At 49.8% G+C, this 18,238-nt stretch overlaps 1 protein-coding gene across 3 annotated transcripts; it reads right to left on the bottom strand.

Annotated features, from left to right (window-relative positions):
• Positions 1-891: 891 nt before the first annotated feature.
• On the bottom strand, positions 892-16,395 carry MORN3 (MORN repeat containing 3). Of its 3 annotated transcripts, none has more exons than XM_058691317.1 (7): positions 16,292-16,395; positions 13,718-13,890; positions 8,340-8,497; positions 6,646-6,805; positions 3,624-3,808; positions 3,229-3,312; positions 892-2,900 (listed from the first exon to the last, which is right to left on the bottom strand). In XM_058691317.1, the coding sequence occupies exons 2-6, from the start codon at positions 13,860-13,862 to the stop codon at positions 3,235-3,237; spliced, it is 726 nt and encodes a 241-aa protein (XP_058547300.1). In that variant the 5' UTR covers positions 13,863-13,890; positions 16,292-16,395; the 3' UTR covers positions 892-2,900; positions 3,229-3,234. The 3 variants fall into 3 exon arrangements, with proteins under 3 accessions (XP_058547300.1, XP_058547301.1, XP_058547299.1); XM_058691318.1 differs by having other exon boundaries at positions 16,278-16,370; XM_058691316.1 differs by lacking the exon at positions 16,292-16,395 and having other exon boundaries at positions 892-2,926; positions 13,718-14,195.
• Positions 16,396-18,238: the final 1,843 nt, after the last annotated feature.

An 18,238-nucleotide genomic window follows, 5' to 3' on the forward strand; every position in this document is an offset into this window, starting at 1 on the left:
GAAGGAACTGAGTTGCAGCCGCCTTCTTCCCCAGGAGATGTGTTTGCCACAGACCCCACCTCTCCCTCTTGTCTCACACCAGGCCAGCCTTGTTTATGTTACTTGCCTGGCTCCCCACCATGGGCCTTTGAGTTTGAGACCTCTGTGGGTCCCAGAAACACAATACAATATGGGATTTTATAAAAACAAAGTCCTCTGAGTGAAGTCAAAGTTCGTTGGGGCAAAGCGTGGCTTCAGGTTCTTGTCCTTCTGTGCAAACAGATGTGATAAGAGCAGTTTTGTGGGCTGAGTGGGGCAGGGGCGCTCCTTTTTCCTATTGCAGCTTCTTGCCTCTCTCCTGCATCTCACGCACCAGGACCTACTCTCCCCTGTCCTTGGACGGCCTTCTGACTGGGACTGAGTAGTGGGGAGCAGGGGCCCCTGTGTGAAGCTCTCTGTTGCTCCCCAGAGAAGACCTGGCCATCTTCCATGCAGCCCCGTCACCTGCCCACCTCTTTGCTTCTGCAAAGACTTGGGAGCTGGCTGCACTAACTTCTGGGCCATGACTCCAGTCTTAGGTCTTCCCTTTCCTCCTCGCCTTTCCCCTCCCCTCATTGTTTTCTTTCTTTCTTTCAGTTTTATGTTTAAGTAGTCTCCACACCCAATGTGGGGCTGAAACCCACAACCCCGAGATCAAGACTCACACGCTCCAGCGACTGAGCCAGCCAGGCGCCCCTTAGGTTTATTTTCTTTCCTAAGTCAAAAAATCACCAGATTGGCTTGTAAAATGTAGCTTTCCAAGCTTTTCCCCTAGAGGTTCCAATTCAAGTTGGTCTGTGTAGATCTAGAATCTGTATTTTTAACAAGCACCCCAGGTGCTCAAAACCAGGCAACTCAGGAAAACACTGGTAGTTAAAGAACAGTCTTTAGTTTCAGTTTTATTTATATTTTGGATACATAATACATTCACAAGTTCCAAATACAACAGTGAAAAGTTGCCCTTCCTCCCGGGTTCCCAGTTCTCTCCAGAGACATCCATTGTTGCCAGTGTATTTATTGTGTTCCTATCTAGAGAGATTTTTATACATAAACTAGAACACACCCTACTTTTTCTGGTGGAAAAAGAAAAAAAAAAAAAAAAAGGTGGCCTTATATATGCTCTGCCACTGTTCTGTGCCTTCAGAGCAGACAGATCTAAGTTTAAGTACAGTTCCTTTCTAGCTTTGTGACTGGTGAACATCCCTGAACCTGTTTCCTCTGAGAAGGTACTAATAATAGCAGGACACCTCATAGGTTGTTGAGGGGTCATGGGAGGAGACACATATCAGCACAGGGCCTGGCACCGAGTGAATGTTCTGTGTCCCAAGTGGGCCAGGCTCAACTTCCTGGTGTGAGAACCATACCGAGGGTCAGGCCACCCTGCTTATGATTTAGAGGGCAGAAAGAACATCGATAGTGTCCCTGTTTATTGAATCTTTATATCTGGCACTTGCTGAGGGCTTTATGAATATGGGGTTACAGGGTTATACTTCGGACATTGGGCTGGAAAACTATTGTAGAATGTTTATTTTTTTAATGTTTATTTTTGAAAGAGTGTAAGCGGGGGGGGGGGGGGGGGGCGGGTACAGAGCGAGGGAGACACAGAATCTGAAGCAGGCTCCAGGCTCTGAGCTGTCAGCACAGAGCTCGATATGGGGCTCAAACCCACAAACCCTGAGATCATGACCTGAGCTGAAGTCGGGAGCCCCTAGAGTATATTATAGTGTGTTTAGCAGGATCCTCAACCTCTAGCCACTAGTTGCCAGTAATATCTTTCCCTGCCAGTTGTGACAACCAAAAATGCCTCCAGACATTGCCAAGTGTCCCTCAGCAGGGAAGGGAGACAACAGCACCCTCAGATTAGAACCACACCTTATTTCATCCTTATGTTAACCACGGTAACCTGGGTGGTAAGGACTGTTATTGTCCGGGTCTGAGGGGAGGGAACCTAGAGAACAGAGAGGTTGGGTGCCATGTCCAAGAACACACCGCTCATAAATCACTGTTGGGATTCACACCCAGGCAGTCTGACTGCTGAGCTCATGTTCCTACCCATTATGTAAGGGTCCCTTGTACCTTGCAGAATGTTGTCTAGAATTCTGCAAAGCTCTTCCTGGATCTCAGCTTCACAACCTCAATACAACTTATTTGTTATTATTACATCTGTTAGCAAATCCTCAAAAACCCCTGTGAGATTTCCTAAGTGCCATTTTACAAATGGGGCAACTGAGGTCACTTAGGGTCACAAAACCAGTAAGTCAGGGGTTCATGGCCCCGGCTGCACGTTAGAATCATCTGGGGAACTTTCTGAAGGCCAGGCCTCACCCCAGACAGACCAGAGTCTGAATGTGAGACCTGGGTGTCTGTAGCTTTTAAAGCTCCTGCAGGATCCTAAGGTTGAGTGTTCCTGTGTTAGGTTGAGAAGCCAGATTCTGTCTCAACCCCAAATCTTAGTGGCCAATGTGACTAGACACCGGCTCTTCTCCCTGGAGTATCTCAAAGGTCAGAGACCTAGAGACACTTCTTCTTTCTCCCCCTGGGTAAATCCATGCAGCCCGTGGGGATGTCTGTCTTCCTCACCTAAAGTCCTTCCCAGAACTCCACCCTCTCCACCCCACCCACAATCACACACCGCAAGCCCTGGGCTGAAGCCACCAGTTCTTTATACTCCCGTGCTCAGGAATGGGGGCCCAGAATGAAAGCTGTAACAAGAGGATCCCCAAAGCCAGCTGGGGAGAGGATGATCCAGTGCTGGGAGGAGTGAGGTGCCCTCTGAGGGTGCCAAGGGTGTGCCCGAGTCACCACTCACTTCTGCAGAAGCCGCACCGGTTTGAGCAGTTGGGCGACGGGCTTGAATTTCTCCAGAAGCTCTGGTGTGTTCTCTGCAGGGGTAAGGGGCTGGTGGCAGCTGGCACCCAAAGACGCTGTATCATCACCCTCTCCTGGAACCCCACTTAACACCCACACCAGGAGGGGCTAGGACAGATGCGCAAGTGCAGGCCTGGGGCAAACTACCTTACTCAAGGGCTTTCAGGAGGGACCTGGTCTTTGAGGAAATGAGTTTTGAAGGGGAGGAACCAAAAAGAACCAGCTGGATTGCAGGAGGAAAGAAACCCACCCTCTGGTCCTGCCCCTGAGCCCCTTGGCCAAAGGAGACCCCAGGAGCTTTCTCAACCACATCCGAGGGGGGAAAGTATGCCCATCCCTCACCTGGCATCAATCTTCATCTTCCTCTGTCTTCTTGAACATGGCCAAGGCTTCCTCCAGCACACCATTAGGGTCTAGAATTTCGATCTGGAGGGAAGCAGTAAGGGGTTGGATTGGGGAGCATGGAAGGCCCAGGCCGCCATCCTGTGGGGTGCTGCCCACCTTGTGGGGTGCTGCCGACTCTGGAAGTGCTATCTGCCTTGGGCGCTGCCAGTCTCTGTGGGGATGCCCCGACTGAAAACAAAATCTGGTTTGTTCCCTGGCTGGGCTGGGCTGGGCTAGGCCTGGCCAGGCTGGATGTGCCTGGGTGTGTGTGGGTGGTTGGGGGGGGGGGGGGGGGAGGTACTGTTTTCTGTCTCTCTGGGTGTGGCCACAGGGCCCTGGTGGGTGCTGCCCACCTTAGGAATGGGGAACTGGGTGGGCTCAGGGGCCTCATCGCGGCCAAAGTCAATCATTGTGCCACACTTGGCCACGTCGTCCACCCAGAAGCCTTCAAACAGCTGACCGTGGTCCAGGTGGAAGAAACGGCCCGACCCATTCTTCATGCCTCTCTGCCAGTAGCCCTCGTAGCGGTTCCCGTTCTCTGGGGGAAAGGACAGGGTCACTTGGGTGCTGGGCACACCTAACCAGGCCCCACTAGCAGGTTGGCCCCTCCGCAGGCCACTGTGCCCACAGGGAAGCCAGAAGGAGACCAAGATGTTGAGAGTGCCCTGGGCTGGGCTGCCTGGAGTCTGGGAGGCCCGAACTATAAACATCAGAGCCTAGGGGTGTCAATGGCTTCCAGAATCAGAGCCGGTCCAAGTCTTGCCTCCACTACTTGCCTGAATTTGGATGAGCAACATCGTTTCCTATTTATACAAAATGTAGCTACCGACATGAAGAGGCAGTGTTTTTCCAGCACTCATTCTGCGCATGGTTCTTTGCTATGTTTCTGACCTCACGCACTCCTCACAAAAACAGTTCTATGAAGGATAACGGACTCCATTTTTACAGATGGAGCTTGAAAGCTCAGGGAGTTTGACTGACGTGCTCAAGGTCACAGAGCTAGGAAGTGTCAGAGACAAGATTTGAAGCCAAGGGCTGTTCATCCCAGGAGACCACGCTCTTAATCATGAATTAACTCTCCTGCTCAACGGGTGGTGGTGGTGCTGCAAAAGGAGTAATAAAAAAGCTAGCACTTCTCCGCTGAGACACTCGCAGCCGTGTGGTCTCGGGCAAATCACTCGACCATTCTGTCTCATTTCCTCATTTGTAAAATGGGAATAACAGTAACACCTACCTCACAGAATTGCGGTGGAGGTTAAATAAGTCAAAACACAGAAAGGGCTTAGAAGGATACTGGATAAACTCTAGGTCAGAGGTCAGCAGACTTTTTCTGTGAAGGGGCAGATGGTATTTTCTGCTTTGTGTGTCCCATGTTCTCTGTCACAGCCACTCAACTCTGCCATCAAATCATGAAAGCAGCGTGGACAATGTGTAAATGTATGAGCAAGTCAGTGTGCCAATAAAACTTTACTTACCAAAACGTACATGGAGCTCGATTTGGATTTGGTTCAAGGATCGTAATTTGCTGACACCTGCTACCTCCAAGTATGAGCTAGAATATTGTCGAACACTTACTATTACGTGTCAGGCACCATGCTAAGCCCTCCACAAACCTCAGTGAACCTTCACAATACCCTACTTAAGTTTTATTTTTATCCTTACTTTGCAGATGAGAAAACCAAAGCGCGAGAGTTTAAGCAAATTGCCCAAGGTCACGTAGGTAGTAAGAGCTTGCGGTGGGATTTGAACCCAGGCAAGCTGTCTCCAGAGTCTGGGCCACTAGAAATGATGCACTTAGAACCCTTACACTATGTGTGGCCGCAGCAGGTGCTCACTAAATGCAGGCTATCAGATGCTCACTGAAAGCAGGCACAGCACTGGGTGCCCGGGGGATTGAGGACGACAGACCGAAGTGACTGGATTAAACCCTCCTCAGTGGCCCCAATGCCTCAGTTTGGCCAAATCTCACTGGAAGTTGGAATCTTGAGTTGTCAGGAGACTGAGCTCTGGTCTGTGTCCTCACTAAGAGCACTTACTATGTGCCAGGCATTGGGGAAACAGTGGGGAACAAAATAAATATGCTGTCCAGGTCCTTATGCAGCTCACAGTCTGGAGAGACAATGGCCCTAGCTTTATAGATAGCCTACTATGTGCCAGACGTGTTCGTAGCACCTACAAAGTGGGTACTACTCTCATTCCCATTTTACAGGTGAGGTAACTGAGGCACCGACACAAAGAAACTTGCCTGAGGTTATACACCTAGCGCTAAAAAGGAAAGGAAGCAAGCAGGTGCTGAGGAGAATGTGCTTTAGTGGAGTGAACAGGGAAGGCCTCTCTGAGGAGGAGACAGTGCAAAGACCTGGAGGATCTTCTTTCTATTGCGGGGAAGAGAGAACTGCAGTGCAAGGGCCCTGAGGCAGAAAGCGTGGGAGGAACTGGAAGAACACGAGTGTGGCTGAAATGAAGGGATTCCCAGAGGAAGACGTGGGAAGCACAATTAGGTGAGGAGGGCCAGATGGTGCTGCCTACGGATGGTTGAAAGCAGGGCAGCCACCAGGTCCAATCTGTAAAAAATTCATGCTGGTTGCTATGTAGGGAATGGGTTAAGTCCTGACGCTAAGGCAGTTTACTTGACTGATTACTCTTTCCTCTGTTCTTTCCCAGCTCAATGCCTATCAGGTTCCTTCTCTTCCTTCAAGTCTTCTGTTCAAATGTCACCTCTTGAGGGAGACATTCCCTGACCATAAGTCAATCTAAATCGCTCCTGTCCACAACTCCTTTGTCATCCAACACACCTTTCTATTTTCAAGGGATATTCCTTAGCACTTTGGATCTAACGACTAACAGACTGCATTGACCTTGAGCAAGTCACTTAACCTCTCTGTACCTCAGTTCATCTGTAAAATCGGGCTAAGAGTATCTATCTTATAGGACCATAGCGAGGATTAAGTGAGCTCAGTGCTGTGTAAGCATAGACTATGATTATTAGGACCATAAGAAAATGTCTTAATTGTTGATGTTTATTGTTAGGCTCCCCCTTTCGAATATAAGCTCCCAGGAGGGCACCTGGGTGGCTCAGTCGGTTGAGAGTCAGATTCTTGATTTTAGCTCAGGTCATGATCTCACCATTGGTGAGATTGAGGCTGGGTCAGGCTCTGTGCTGTCAGCTTGGAGACCATTTGTGATTCTCTCTCTCCCTCTCTCTCTGCCCCTCCCCCACTCTGTCTCAAAATAAATAAATAAACTTTAAAAAAGAAAAAAGGAATATAAATTCTTTGAGGGCAGGGATCTTGTCCTGTCGTTCATCTTAGCTGGAGCTGGAGAAAGGGTTGTGGGTGGGGCGTGGCCAGCAGGCTATTGGGGCGGGGCACTTACTCAGGCGCAACATGCCCTCCCCATTCGGCTTGTCCTTCAACCACTGGCCCTCGTAGATGTCGCCGTTACTGTAGTACATGCGGCCCCACCCGCTGCGCTGGTCGCCACACCACTCACCCTCGTAATACTCCTTGGGTCCGAAAAACTGAATCCCATAGCCCTGAAAGCACGAAGGTGTCCCTGTTCATGGCGTCCCCAACACTAGGAAAGTCACCCCCATCTTCCCTGGCACCCAAGCCACACCCTGGCTACTTCCCTGTTTCCTCCCTCAGCCCTACATCCCAAGCTCATGGTCGTGAATTGAAAAAGCTCCCCGGGTTGACCCATTGCCCTCCACCCCTATGCTGTCACCTTCATGCAGCCCAGTATCTCGTCTCTGCTCCTCACGGGTCCCGTTCCTCCATTCTCCCCTCCTCATGCATCCCCCAGTAAGCAGCTAGACGGATCTTTACATCGCACATCTGATCATGTTTGCCCCCTCTCCTCAGCTTTGATTTGACCCTATTAAAAGTCACAGATGCTTCTGAGAGAATCCCATCAGTTATGGACTTTCTCCCCAGAAAAATGAACACCACAACTACAGAGAATCATGGACTCCCCGCAGATCACACCTAAAGAAGTTGGGTTAAGCAGCCCATCTACCCCTCAAAATCCTGATTCTCCACATAGCCTTCAAGGCCCCCACCTACCCCTCCCCCCTCCCTCCTACCTGTGGGCACACACGCCTTGCTGTTTGACACATTCTTTGCTCCTTCCACTTTGCTACTTCCTCTTCTCCTTTTTTCCCTCCCTGTTTAAGTCTTTGTACCTTTTGGCATCACCTCCTGCAGGAAGCCTGCCCTGAATTCTCAATTCCTGTGGGCTCCCTGTGAAAACCTCTATCCTAACACCATATTAAATGTGAATTGTTTATTTTGGGACCTCTCTCCCTACTGGCCAGTAAACAGTTTCAGAGCAGAGATCATGAAATCCTGAGCTCTACCACTTGCCAGCAGTGTGTGACCCCAGGCAAGGCACTTCACCTCTCTGAGCTTGTTTCCTTATGAATAAAATGAGTGATGATGATGATGACGACATTGTGAGTTAGTTGAAGCATCATATGCTGTGATTCTGGCATTGCAATAGCAGTTGTTCAATAGCAGCACTGTGTTATTAGCTGTCTCTATGGCCTATGGTGAGGGGTCAGGCACTTAAGGGTTGAGGATATGCCTCTGGCTGGCTTCTACCTCCAGGACCTTCCTTTCTTGTTCTGTGGCCAAGGGTGTGGCCTCTGCTTTCTTGCTCCCACTTTTCCTACCCCCTTCTTGTTCAGGCCCAACAGAAGGGGGATTCTTAGAAAGGAATGCCCAGGGAAAAGAAAGCCAGGAAATGAGTGGGGGAGATGGGGGAGGAGACTTGGCCCCCACACAGCCTGGCTGGCTTTTTGTAGCCACAGGGTTTCATGGGCTCCTCCCTGGGCCCTCTCCTCTTGCTTCCTGTTTCCTGGGTTTTGTTCTGAGAACCCTTGATGATTCCCCACCCCTTCCTTCTCCCACGCACACAGTGCCCTTGTCCTCCTTCCTTCAACCCTTCCCCCCTTTTCTCCCAGGCCTCTCTGACTGCTCCCCCTACACACACACACACACACACACACACACACACACAGCCTGCTTTCAGCCCGGCCCACACCCCAGAGCATGATGGGAACCACTCACCGATTTTTTATCATCTTTCCACCAGCCAGAGTATACTTTTCTATACTTTCCCTTCTCTTGGTCAGGATTGCTGAGGGTGCCATAGCCATCTCGCTTCCCAAACTTCCAGTCTCCCTCATAGATGGCTCCTTTTTTCTTCCAGATCTGTGTTCCTTTTCCTGATGACACAGAGACAGGCCAAGATTGCAGACACGGCAGCCATGGGCCTGGAGGGGCGGATGCTGTGTCTGCCTTGGTCTCAGGGACTCCTTGGCCTCAGGGGCTGCCTTGGTGTTCTCAAGGGCTGGGCCAGGGTCTGTGCCTCTAGACACCCACCAGTAGGGAAAACACCAAGAAAGTTCCATTTCTACAAATAGCAGTTCTCCAGTCCTTTGCTCTGAAACCAGATTGCTCTAACAAATCCCAAGTAGAAATCTGCCACTTCTTTTTCTCTTAATAATAATAAGCTTTGTCTCTTTTTTTCTATTTTAATATTTTTAATGTTGATTTATTTTTGAGAGAGACAGAGACAGAGTGTGAGCGGGGGAGGGGCAGAGAGAGAGAGGGAGACACAGAATCCGAAGCAGGTTCCAGGCTTCGGAGCTGTCAGCACAGAGCCTGACTCGGGGCTCGAACTCATGAACCATGAAATCATGACCTGAGCCGAAGTCGGACACTTAACCGACTGAGCCACCCAGGTGCCCCTAGCTTTATCTCTTAATAATACTGAATGATTATGCCAGATGGCCAGAATTTCTAGAAAATATTCTGCATATTTCTTCAGTTCTCCAGAACACACATGGGGACCCTCTCCTACCACTCCTGCTTTGTCTGTGTTTTCCACTCCCACCTTCCAGCCACTATGGCCTCCATGCTGTTCCTGGATCCCGCCAGATATGCTTCTGCCTCAGGGCCTTTATACCTGCTTATCCTTTGGCCTAGAACGCTCTTCTCCAAATATTCACTCACTCCCTACCTCCTGCAAGTCTCTGTTCAAATCTTTCTCAGTGAGGCTTACCCTGACCAACCCCTGTAAAATCACAAGCCTATCTTCCTCTCTTACCCTGCTCTGTTTCTTTCCATATCCCTTATCAACTCCTAACCTAACAGACAATTCACTCACTTATCATTTATTGTCTATTGTCTAGCTCTCCATGAGGAGAATGTGCACTCTCTGAGGACACAGACTTTGGTCCGTTCTGCTCACCGCTCTATTCCCAGCACCGAGGAACAGTGCCTGGCAAGTTCCAGGAGACAAATACATGCGGAACAAAGACATTTGTTGAACAAAAGGATGAGTAAAATATTTGTGGAGTACCTATATGGGCCAATTCATGTCTTGGTCCTTGGTAGCTCAGGAACAAATCCAACATTGTCCCTGTGAGCTTTCTGATCTTGCACAAATAACTTAATGTTATTAAGTTCCTCAATGTTATTAAGCTCCTCATTGGTAAAAGGGAGATGAGAGAATCTCATGGGGTTGTTCTATCACTAAATTCATTAATGTATGGAAAGCACTTAGAACAGTGCCTGCAAATAGGAAAGATGTTACCAATTATTTTTGCCCTTGAGGTAGAGCCCTCACTGGGTTGTCTATACCTGTCCTCCTTCTAATTTTATTCCTTTTGGGGAACCAGCACCTCCCAAACTCTCAATCCCTAAGGTTTGTATGGATCAGACTCCTCCCCCTGGCAAGGCTAGCCAATCAGCCCGGGGCCACTGTGATTGGTTCAATGAAGGGCATGTGATTCAAGTTGGTCTAATGAGACTGTTTGCCTCTGGGATGACGCAAATTTACCACCTCCTAAAAGGTCCTTTTTTTTTTTTTTTTTTTAGTTTATTTACTTATTTTGAGCGAGAGAGAGTGCAGGAGTGGCAGAGAGAGAGGGAGAGAGAGAGAATTCCAAGCAGGCTCTGTACTGGCAGTGTGGAGCCCTAGGCGGGGCTCAAACCCACAAGCCATGAGAGATCATGACCCTAGTGGAAGCCAAGAGCAGATGCTCAATGAACTGAGCCCCCCATGCGCCCCAGTAAGGTCCTTCGTGGTTGGAACCCTTGCCCTGCCTGCCCTTTCCCCCGGCTCTCTCTGCTCTGGGCACATGGGCTTCCAGTCAGTTCCAAAAACAAGACTGAACAAGACAATACAGCCCAAAGCCTTCCATTCTGATTCCACCATCTAGAAGATATGCTCTTCTACCAAGTGAATCCTTAATCCTTTTGCACTCAGCTCAAATATCACCTCTCTGTGTTCTCATGGCTGCCTTTGTGTCTCCTCTCTGGCCCTCTTCACATCCTGATGCCACACTTTTATTTTTATTTTTTTGATGCAAAATAGCCTTGTTTTATTATGTACAGACTATATATAAACAAACCATCCACTCTGAAAACAGTAGGTTCTGGCTTTTCCCAGGGCCCTCAGAAGCATCTGGGAGACAGTTCCTTCCCCAGAGAGGAGTGTGTGTGTGTGTGTGTGTGTGTGTGAGAGAGAGAGAGAGAGAGAGAGAGAGAGAGAGAGAGAGAGAGAGAGAGAGAGAGAGATATCTAGCCACATGCTTCTCCTTGCCTAAAATCTTACACTTTGGCTCCAGCTTCTCTGGTCCAGGAGGAGGTCTCAGCCTGGGGCAGGCATAAGCCAATCACTCAACTTCTTTTTTTTTTTTTAAGTTTATTTATTTTGAGAGAGAGAGAGCATGAGCAGGGCAGGGGCAAAGAGAGAAGGAGAGGGAGAATCCCAAGCAGGCTCTGTGCTGTCAGCACAGAGTCCAATGAGGAGCTTGAACTCACAAACCATGAGATCATGACCTGAGCTGAAATCAAGAATCAGATGGTTAACCAACTGAGCCACCCAGGCGCCCCTCAATCACTCAACTTCTATCTTATTCTTCTTTTTTTTTTTTAAATGTTTATTTTTATTTTTGAGACAGAGACAGAGCATGAATGGGGGAGGGTCAGAGAGAGGGAGACACAGAATCCAAAACAGGCTCCAGGATGCAAGCTGTCAGCACAGAGCCCGACGCGGGGCTTGAACTCACGGACTGTGAGATCATGACCTGAGCTGAAGTCGGCCGCTCAACCGACTGAGCCACCCAGGCGCCCCTCTATCTTATTCTTCTGCAAAGAATCGAGGAAGGATTGCCACTCTGCTGGGTAAAAATGCTTATAGACATTGGTCTTATTCTGAATCTGTTTTGGGATATCTTGACAGTAACTCTCCTCATCTTAGGCCATAGCTTTATAGTTGTCCCCATGGTTCTCCACCATGTAGCATACATAGTCACTGAGTTTTCGAGACAGCATGTTTCCTTTTTTTTTTTTTCTGGGAGGCTGGCTTCTGCCTCCATGTCATTTACCACATAGGTATGTGACCCTCAGTAAATAATTTCTTCTCTCCGAGTCCCAATTTCCTCTTCTCTAAAATGGGGTATTACTTACTGTGTGGCTTCTCTGTGAGACTGGAGCTCCCTGGGGGCTGGCATTAAGCAGATGCCCAGTACAGGGCCTGGCATGGACTAGGAGTGCAATGGGTGTTAGCAGAGTGAATGAATGAACAGGCTGGGGAAGCACTAGCCACTCCAATCCTTGCCCTGAATGATGATGACTTTTGACTGCTTCCAGGCTGCTTACACCACAGCAATCCCCTGTCAGCGTGGTCAAAGGCACGTCTTGAAGAGAGGGGAGGCTGGGTCTGGATTCTCTGACAGGTCCATTTTCTGGAGCCCCAGCCCAATCAGCTCTATGCCTCCAGGGTCCTAGGGGAGGCAGGACTCACACAGAAGAAGGGCTCAGAGGGCCTTGTCAACCCATGAGTTCATATCACAGGTGGGGCAGCTGAGATCCAGAGAATGGGAGATGGCTTACCCGAAATCACACAGCTGTTCAGTGGTAGAGCCAGGGTCGGAACTTCGGGATCCTGATTCCTAGTTTAGGGCCTTGTCTACCTCACCTGCTGCCCACAGGGACTAAAGCACACAAACAGGCATCTTTAACTGCACACAAAGCCCGGAGTAGCTGCATAAAGTCTGGCCTTTAAGTCACTGCTGAGTGGTGGTGTTGTGTCGCACATTGGGTGGGGTGAGCTTTGGAGTGCTTCCGGACAAGGAAAGTTCTCAGGAGTGGTGATCCCTGCCACGCTCAGCCCTCAAAGAACACTCAAGAAGTTCCCCTTCTGTACAGACCCTGGGCTACACACTTGATAGACGTCATCTCTTATCTTTACTGATATGTATATTCCCACTTTACAGATTGGAACACTGAGGCTCAGAGTGGGGGTAATTAGTTCCTCAAGGCCAGAGTTGGTGAAGCTGAGATTCTGACCCAGCTTTATGGACTCCAAAGTGCTTAACTCAGGAAGGCAGGACAGAAAAGTGGTTAAGAACATAGCATCTGGATTTCAAGTCCTGAGTGAGAAGCCATACCATCTGTTTGGAATAAAAATTTGTTTTTGGGGGGATGCCTGGCTGGCTCTGTCAGAAGAGCATGTGACTCTTGACCTTGAGGCCATGAGTTTGAACTCCATGTTGGGTGTAGAGATTACAAGAGTTTGAACTCATGACCCCAAGATCAAGAGTCACATGCTTGGGACACCTGGGTGGCTCAGTCGGTCAAGTGTCCAACTCTTGGTTTCAGCTCAGGTCATGATCTCATGGTTCGTGAGTTTGAGCCCCGCATCAGGCTTCACACTGACAGTATGGAGCCTGCTTGGGATTCTCTCCCTCTCTCTCTGCCCCTCCACTGCTCGCTCTCTCTATCTCTCTCTCAAAATAAATAAATAAACCTAAAAAAAAAAAAAAAAAGAGTCACATGCTCTACCAACTGAACCATCTAGGTGCCCCTAAATAAATAAAACTTAAAAACACTTGATTTTCTTCAGGGCTGATTTTGTACCACAAGGACCCCCATGCTGTTTGCTGGTTAAAGCTACAGTTAAATTTGAAGCCCCAGCTAGCTGTGTGTGTATGTGCTTGTGTGTGTGTGTCCTCTCTCACTCATTACTGGTCAGACCCCCACATCAGAGCTCTTTGAATCACCACTGCAAGGGGTTTGGGGGGCTCCTTTTCCTCCTGCTAACCAGGCCCAACTTAGCCCAGGTCTCAGAAGGTAAGGACTATGCTGGAGTCCCTAGAACCCAGGCCGTGGTTATGGTTGGTATCTCAAGACCACTTTGTCCTGCGCTGGTCCCTGGTCATCTAAAGTCAGGGTTGAGTTTGGTTCCAGAGCCCCAGGCTGTGGAGGCCCCCAGCTGGTCCAGGTCAGCAGCATTTACCCCCTGGGGGAGCCTTGGTGACATATCTTGTGATATCTTACGTCCCTGACAAGCTCTGCCAGCTACTTCCTTGGCCCCCATCACCCACCATGGCCCAGACTCCATACTCCCAAGCCCCTGAAGATCCCCCACTCACCATGTTTCATGTTGTCCTTCCATTGGCCCACATAGCAGTCACCATTGACAGCGTTCACCTGGTGCCTCAGTCCATTCTTTTGGGCCTTCTGGTCCCACTCCTTCCACAGGGGCTCCGACTTTTGCAGGCACTTGGAGTTAGGCATGTTGGCTGCTTCTGCAGGACCAGAGGTGCTGGCAAAGGGTTAGGGACATCAGGGGCTCAGTGTGTCCCTAGTAATGCCAGGATCCCGGGGCTTCCTGGGGAGGCACTTGTCTGAGCCCAAATGGTGTGAGTCATGTGTGTTTGGAGTCCCCGGGCAGATGAGCAGCCATTTGGGGGGGATCCTTCTGCACTAGACTGGCCCGTGTCTGTCATCTCCTTTGCATCTCTAGGGCCTCCCTGAGGTGGGTCTGATGGCACAATTGCTTGGGAACCCAGGGAAACCAGTAGAGCAGGGGGGTTTGTGATGACAAAGCTGTCCCCCACCGATGGTTGAAAGTCACATATTTAATAACCAATATGACCAGTCAGAGTGGATGCTGGTCCTAAGTCTAGAGCCTGGCCTGGAGCCCCCAGTGGTGAGCAGTGGGATTCACTCAGGGAGAGTTGGGGGGAGAAGAGCTAGCCAGGCCACTCTGGGCTGGCGGACAGCTGCTGTAGCAGAGCCCACAGGGACACCTTCTCTGCACCCAGCACCCAATACTGTAGTTCTTTTGGTCCTGCCTTATCCGTTAGCGGGTACTGGAAAGGCTCAGGGCCTGGCTTTTGAAGTGGTCAGGAAAGCCCACCAACTAAGGATACTACATCTCGGGTGACCAACTGTCCGGGTTTGCCTAGGATTGAGGGGTTTCCTCGGAATTTGGATTTCAGTGCCAAAACTGGGCGGATCCCAGGCACACCAGGATGGACAGTCATCCTTTTATCTATGACCTCTGCCCTCTGCCCGGATATTCTACTTGTCTGCCTTATTACCTGCTTAGGTTTTCCCATCAGACCAGGGCTCTCCTTCCTGCCATGCCTGATGGGGTTGCAGGGAATCTTTGGGTGGTCTAAGGTCCCTCTGTCATCTGGGACCCCACCACCTGTGCCTTTCATGTCCTCAAGATCTCCAGTGAGGACATTCATGTCTATCTGTGCATCTCGGCGCAGCTCGTGCAAGGTGATAAAAATGGTCTCCTCCCAATCAGGGGATCTGTTTCCCCTCAGCAAATACCATCTATCCTGCTCCATGGGTTTGGGCAATACTCACACGTGCCAGTGGAGCTGGCAGAAGGGGTTAGAGTAAAATATTTAACCAATATCCTGATAGGTACTGACCAATTAGAATGACCTCTGGGCTGAGCAGGTTTCAGGAGGTCATGGTATCTCAAGCATCCAACCACCCACAGCCAGCAACCTGTGGGTATGCAACCTGTGTAGTCGAACAGGGCCCACCCTTAGAAGGGCCTGTGCTTGGTTTATTCCTTTGATGTCACTGTTTTTTAATTCTATTTTTAAAAAAAATTTTTTAAACGTTTATTTATTATTGAGATACAGAGAGACACAGAGTGTGAGCAGGGGAGAGGTAGAGAGAGGGGGAGACACAGAATCCGAAGCAGGCTCCAGGCTCCGAGCCGTCAGCACAGAGCCCGACGCGGGGCTCGAACTCACAAACTGTGAGATCATGACCTGAGCCGAAGTCGGTCGCCCAACCGACTGAGCCACCCAGGTGCCCCACTGTTTTTTAATTCTTAATATTTTGTGGGTGAGGGCCCCCTTTTCCATTTTGCACTGGGCCCACACATCAAGAAGTTCCTTCTGTTGGGCTACAGCAGGGTCTCCAGGAGTCTGACCAGGCTGACCAAGCACACAGGCTGGCATTTATTTTGACAATCGTGCCTAGGAACAGGGTAAGTCCCTCCTGGCAAAGAAAACAGCAAGGGGAAAAGCTGGGAGGGAGTAAACAGTCTCAGGCCTTAAATTTAATGTGTTTTTTTTCCCCTCCCATTTCCTAGTACCACCTGTATGATGATGGATTTTTATATGTAAATTAATTCACTTTTAAAAATCAATATATTTATCATGTGAAGAAAGAGACTTCACATGTCATTACTATAAATGGAAAAGGAGCGTCAGATACCCTAAGGGGAAGGTACTGTAAAAATTGAAATACTATAAAGAAACTAACTTAAGTCTTAGCTAGATATTGTGTCTTACTGAAGTTGAGTTTAGCAAATGTTCAGAAAGTTGGTAGTGTCATATTACCCCCAAACTGACACTTTCTCCTTGGCTTACTCAGAAGTGTAAGAGAACCTAGAACCTAATAACTTTTTTACGATGTCACTGGGTGTTACTTAAGGCCTCATCAGTGTAGTATAAAATCATCCTCTGTCCCACACTTTCCCGGGAACACAGGTTCAACTCAAGAGGAGGTTGCGGTCTTAATATGTGAGACACTGACAGGGAAAGGAAGCCTTATGAGGCGGTGCGCGGACTCTGCCCCGTAGTTTGTATACTAAATCGCAATAAACCACAACGGAAGGTGGAGGGGCGGGGCCCAGATGGCTGAGGGTCCGTCCCGAGCCCCCACCCCACTCACCTGCGCCAGATCACCTGCGAGGCGGAACCTGGATCCTCAGCCCCGGGGGCGAGAGCGGTGGGGTCTCAGCCTCCAGCTTCAGTCGCCGAGTGCAGCTCGCGCCTAGGCGTCCCTGGCCCGGCTGGGGTCGCTATGGCAACGCGGGGCCCCAGCAAAGCCACCGGCAGTGCCCGCCCCTTCCTGCGGAGACAGCGCTCGCTGAGCAGCCGGAAGGGTGCAGATCCGCAGGCGTGGGGAAGGATGTTTTAGGACCTGTGGAGGTCGAGGGCCGCTGGTACATAGGCCTGGTGGCCAAAGGCTGGTGGGCGAGCCCGAAGACCTCACAGCCGATAACCGCGGAGCGTGGGCCCCAGTGTGTCCCGGGAGGCTACTGCCCTTGCCATGCGGCGCCCCTCTCCCATCTGGGGTCTTCTGGGCAAATACAAAACCCTAAGCAGACAGAAAAAGGTTAAAGCCTTTTGTGCCACGTTTCGAAGACAAAGAGGCAAAATTTGAAGGGAAAACCAACATCACACCCGTTCTGAGTCTCATCAGGGGTCTACTAGACACCTTGAAGAATCTGAGGGAAGCTGGGGCGCCTGGGTGGCTCAGTCGGTTAAGCATCTGACTTCTGAATTCCGCTCAGGTCATGATCTCAGGGTTCCTGGGTTGGAGCCCCGCGTGGGCTCTGTGCTGACAGCTCAGAGCCTGGGGCCTGCTTCGGATTCGGTGTCTCCCCCTCTCTCTCTCTCTCTGCCCCTTCCCTGCTGGTGCTCTGTCTCTCAAAAATAAACGTTAAAAAAAAAAAAAAGAATCTGATGGAAGCTGTACAGACCCTCCACCCCTTGAATATGCGTGTATTTTACATGGACACAAGTCAGCCCCAGTCACTTCTCCCTCCTCAGTTCACATCCTTGAAGTGGCTCCCTGGTCACTCAGTAAAAGCCACAGTCCCTCCAAAGTTCCCTGTCATCTGCGCACCCACCTCCCCTTTCCTCTCTGAACCTGTCGCCTACTTCTGGCACCCAGTCTCACTCTGCTCCAGCCACACACGTGCTTCCTTGCTGTTCCTGGAAAATGCTGGGCATGTTCCTGTCTCAGGGGCTTTGCCTCTTCTGTGCCTTCTGCCAGGATATCTGTTCCTACAGATATCAGCCTAGATCATTCATCATTCCTTCCTCTCCTTCAGGTGTTTTTGTTTTTGACAGGTGTGGGGGGGGGGGGCACGTGCATAAGCAGGGAAGGGGCAGAGAAAGAGAGGAACTGAGGATCTGAAGAGAGCTCTGTGCTGACAACAGAAAGCCTGGTGGGGAGCTCAAACCCACCAACTGTGAGATCATGACCTGAGCCAAAGTCAGATGCTTAACCAACTGGACCACCCAGGTGCCCCCCAAAATCTTGTTTTGATGGCCTTTTCTCTGATCATCAGTAGACTCTCCTTCATTGCTTTGTTCTTCATTCCAATTGGAATGGAACTTTTTTGTTTGCTTGTTTGCTTTGGTTTTGGTTTTTTGGTTTATTTTGGAATGGGACTTTTGCTCTGATTTCCACACTCATTGCATCACTTATAGTTAATTTGTTGGGTGTGTGTCTTCCTCTCAGCAGAGGGTAACTGCTCTGTGTAAATTCTTGCCTCATCCAAGGTTCCCTTTGGTTGCAAGTAGAGACACCATCTCGTACTACCTCATAAAGGAAATTTATTAATGATACAAGAGTGTTGGAAAGCTGTTCACAGCAAAGCCATCCTCTTTGTCTCACTTGGTCTCTCCATCTCTCTGTGTGTCTCCTTCACTCAGCTTTCTTATGCTTGTGGTGGAAAAGAGCTGCCTTTTATATACCTTGGTTATATAACCACTCACAATGAACTGGCTCTTTTTGAATTCCGATCCCAAATTCATGAGTGGCCCAGGTAGGGTCTGGAGTCTGCCCCTGGCCAGTCATACTACTAATGCTGTGGTTCTTCTCACGACATTCTCCTCTCC

This window comes from Neofelis nebulosa, chromosome 11 (assembly GCF_028018385.1).
Source record: "Neofelis nebulosa isolate mNeoNeb1 chromosome 11, mNeoNeb1.pri, whole genome shotgun sequence".
In the NCBI taxonomy this organism is placed as follows: Eukaryota; Metazoa; Chordata; class Mammalia; order Carnivora; family Felidae; genus Neofelis; species Neofelis nebulosa.

What these genes read in the sequence shown, in the direction of transcription:
- MORN3 (XM_058691317.1), bottom strand. Translation starts at nt 13,862, where the DNA reads ATGCCTAACTCCAAGTGCCTGCAAAAGTCGGAGCCCCTGTGGAAGGAG. An exon ending in GAAGGACAACATGAAACATG is followed by an intron (nt 8,498 to 13,717) that starts GTGAGTGGGGGA and finishes CTGTGTCATCAG; the next exon opens with GAAAAGGAACACAGATCTGG. An exon ending in GGAAAGATGATAAAAAATCG is followed by an intron (nt 6,806 to 8,339) that starts GTGAGTGGTTCC and finishes TCGTGCTTTCAG; the next exon opens with GGCTATGGGATTCAGTTTTT.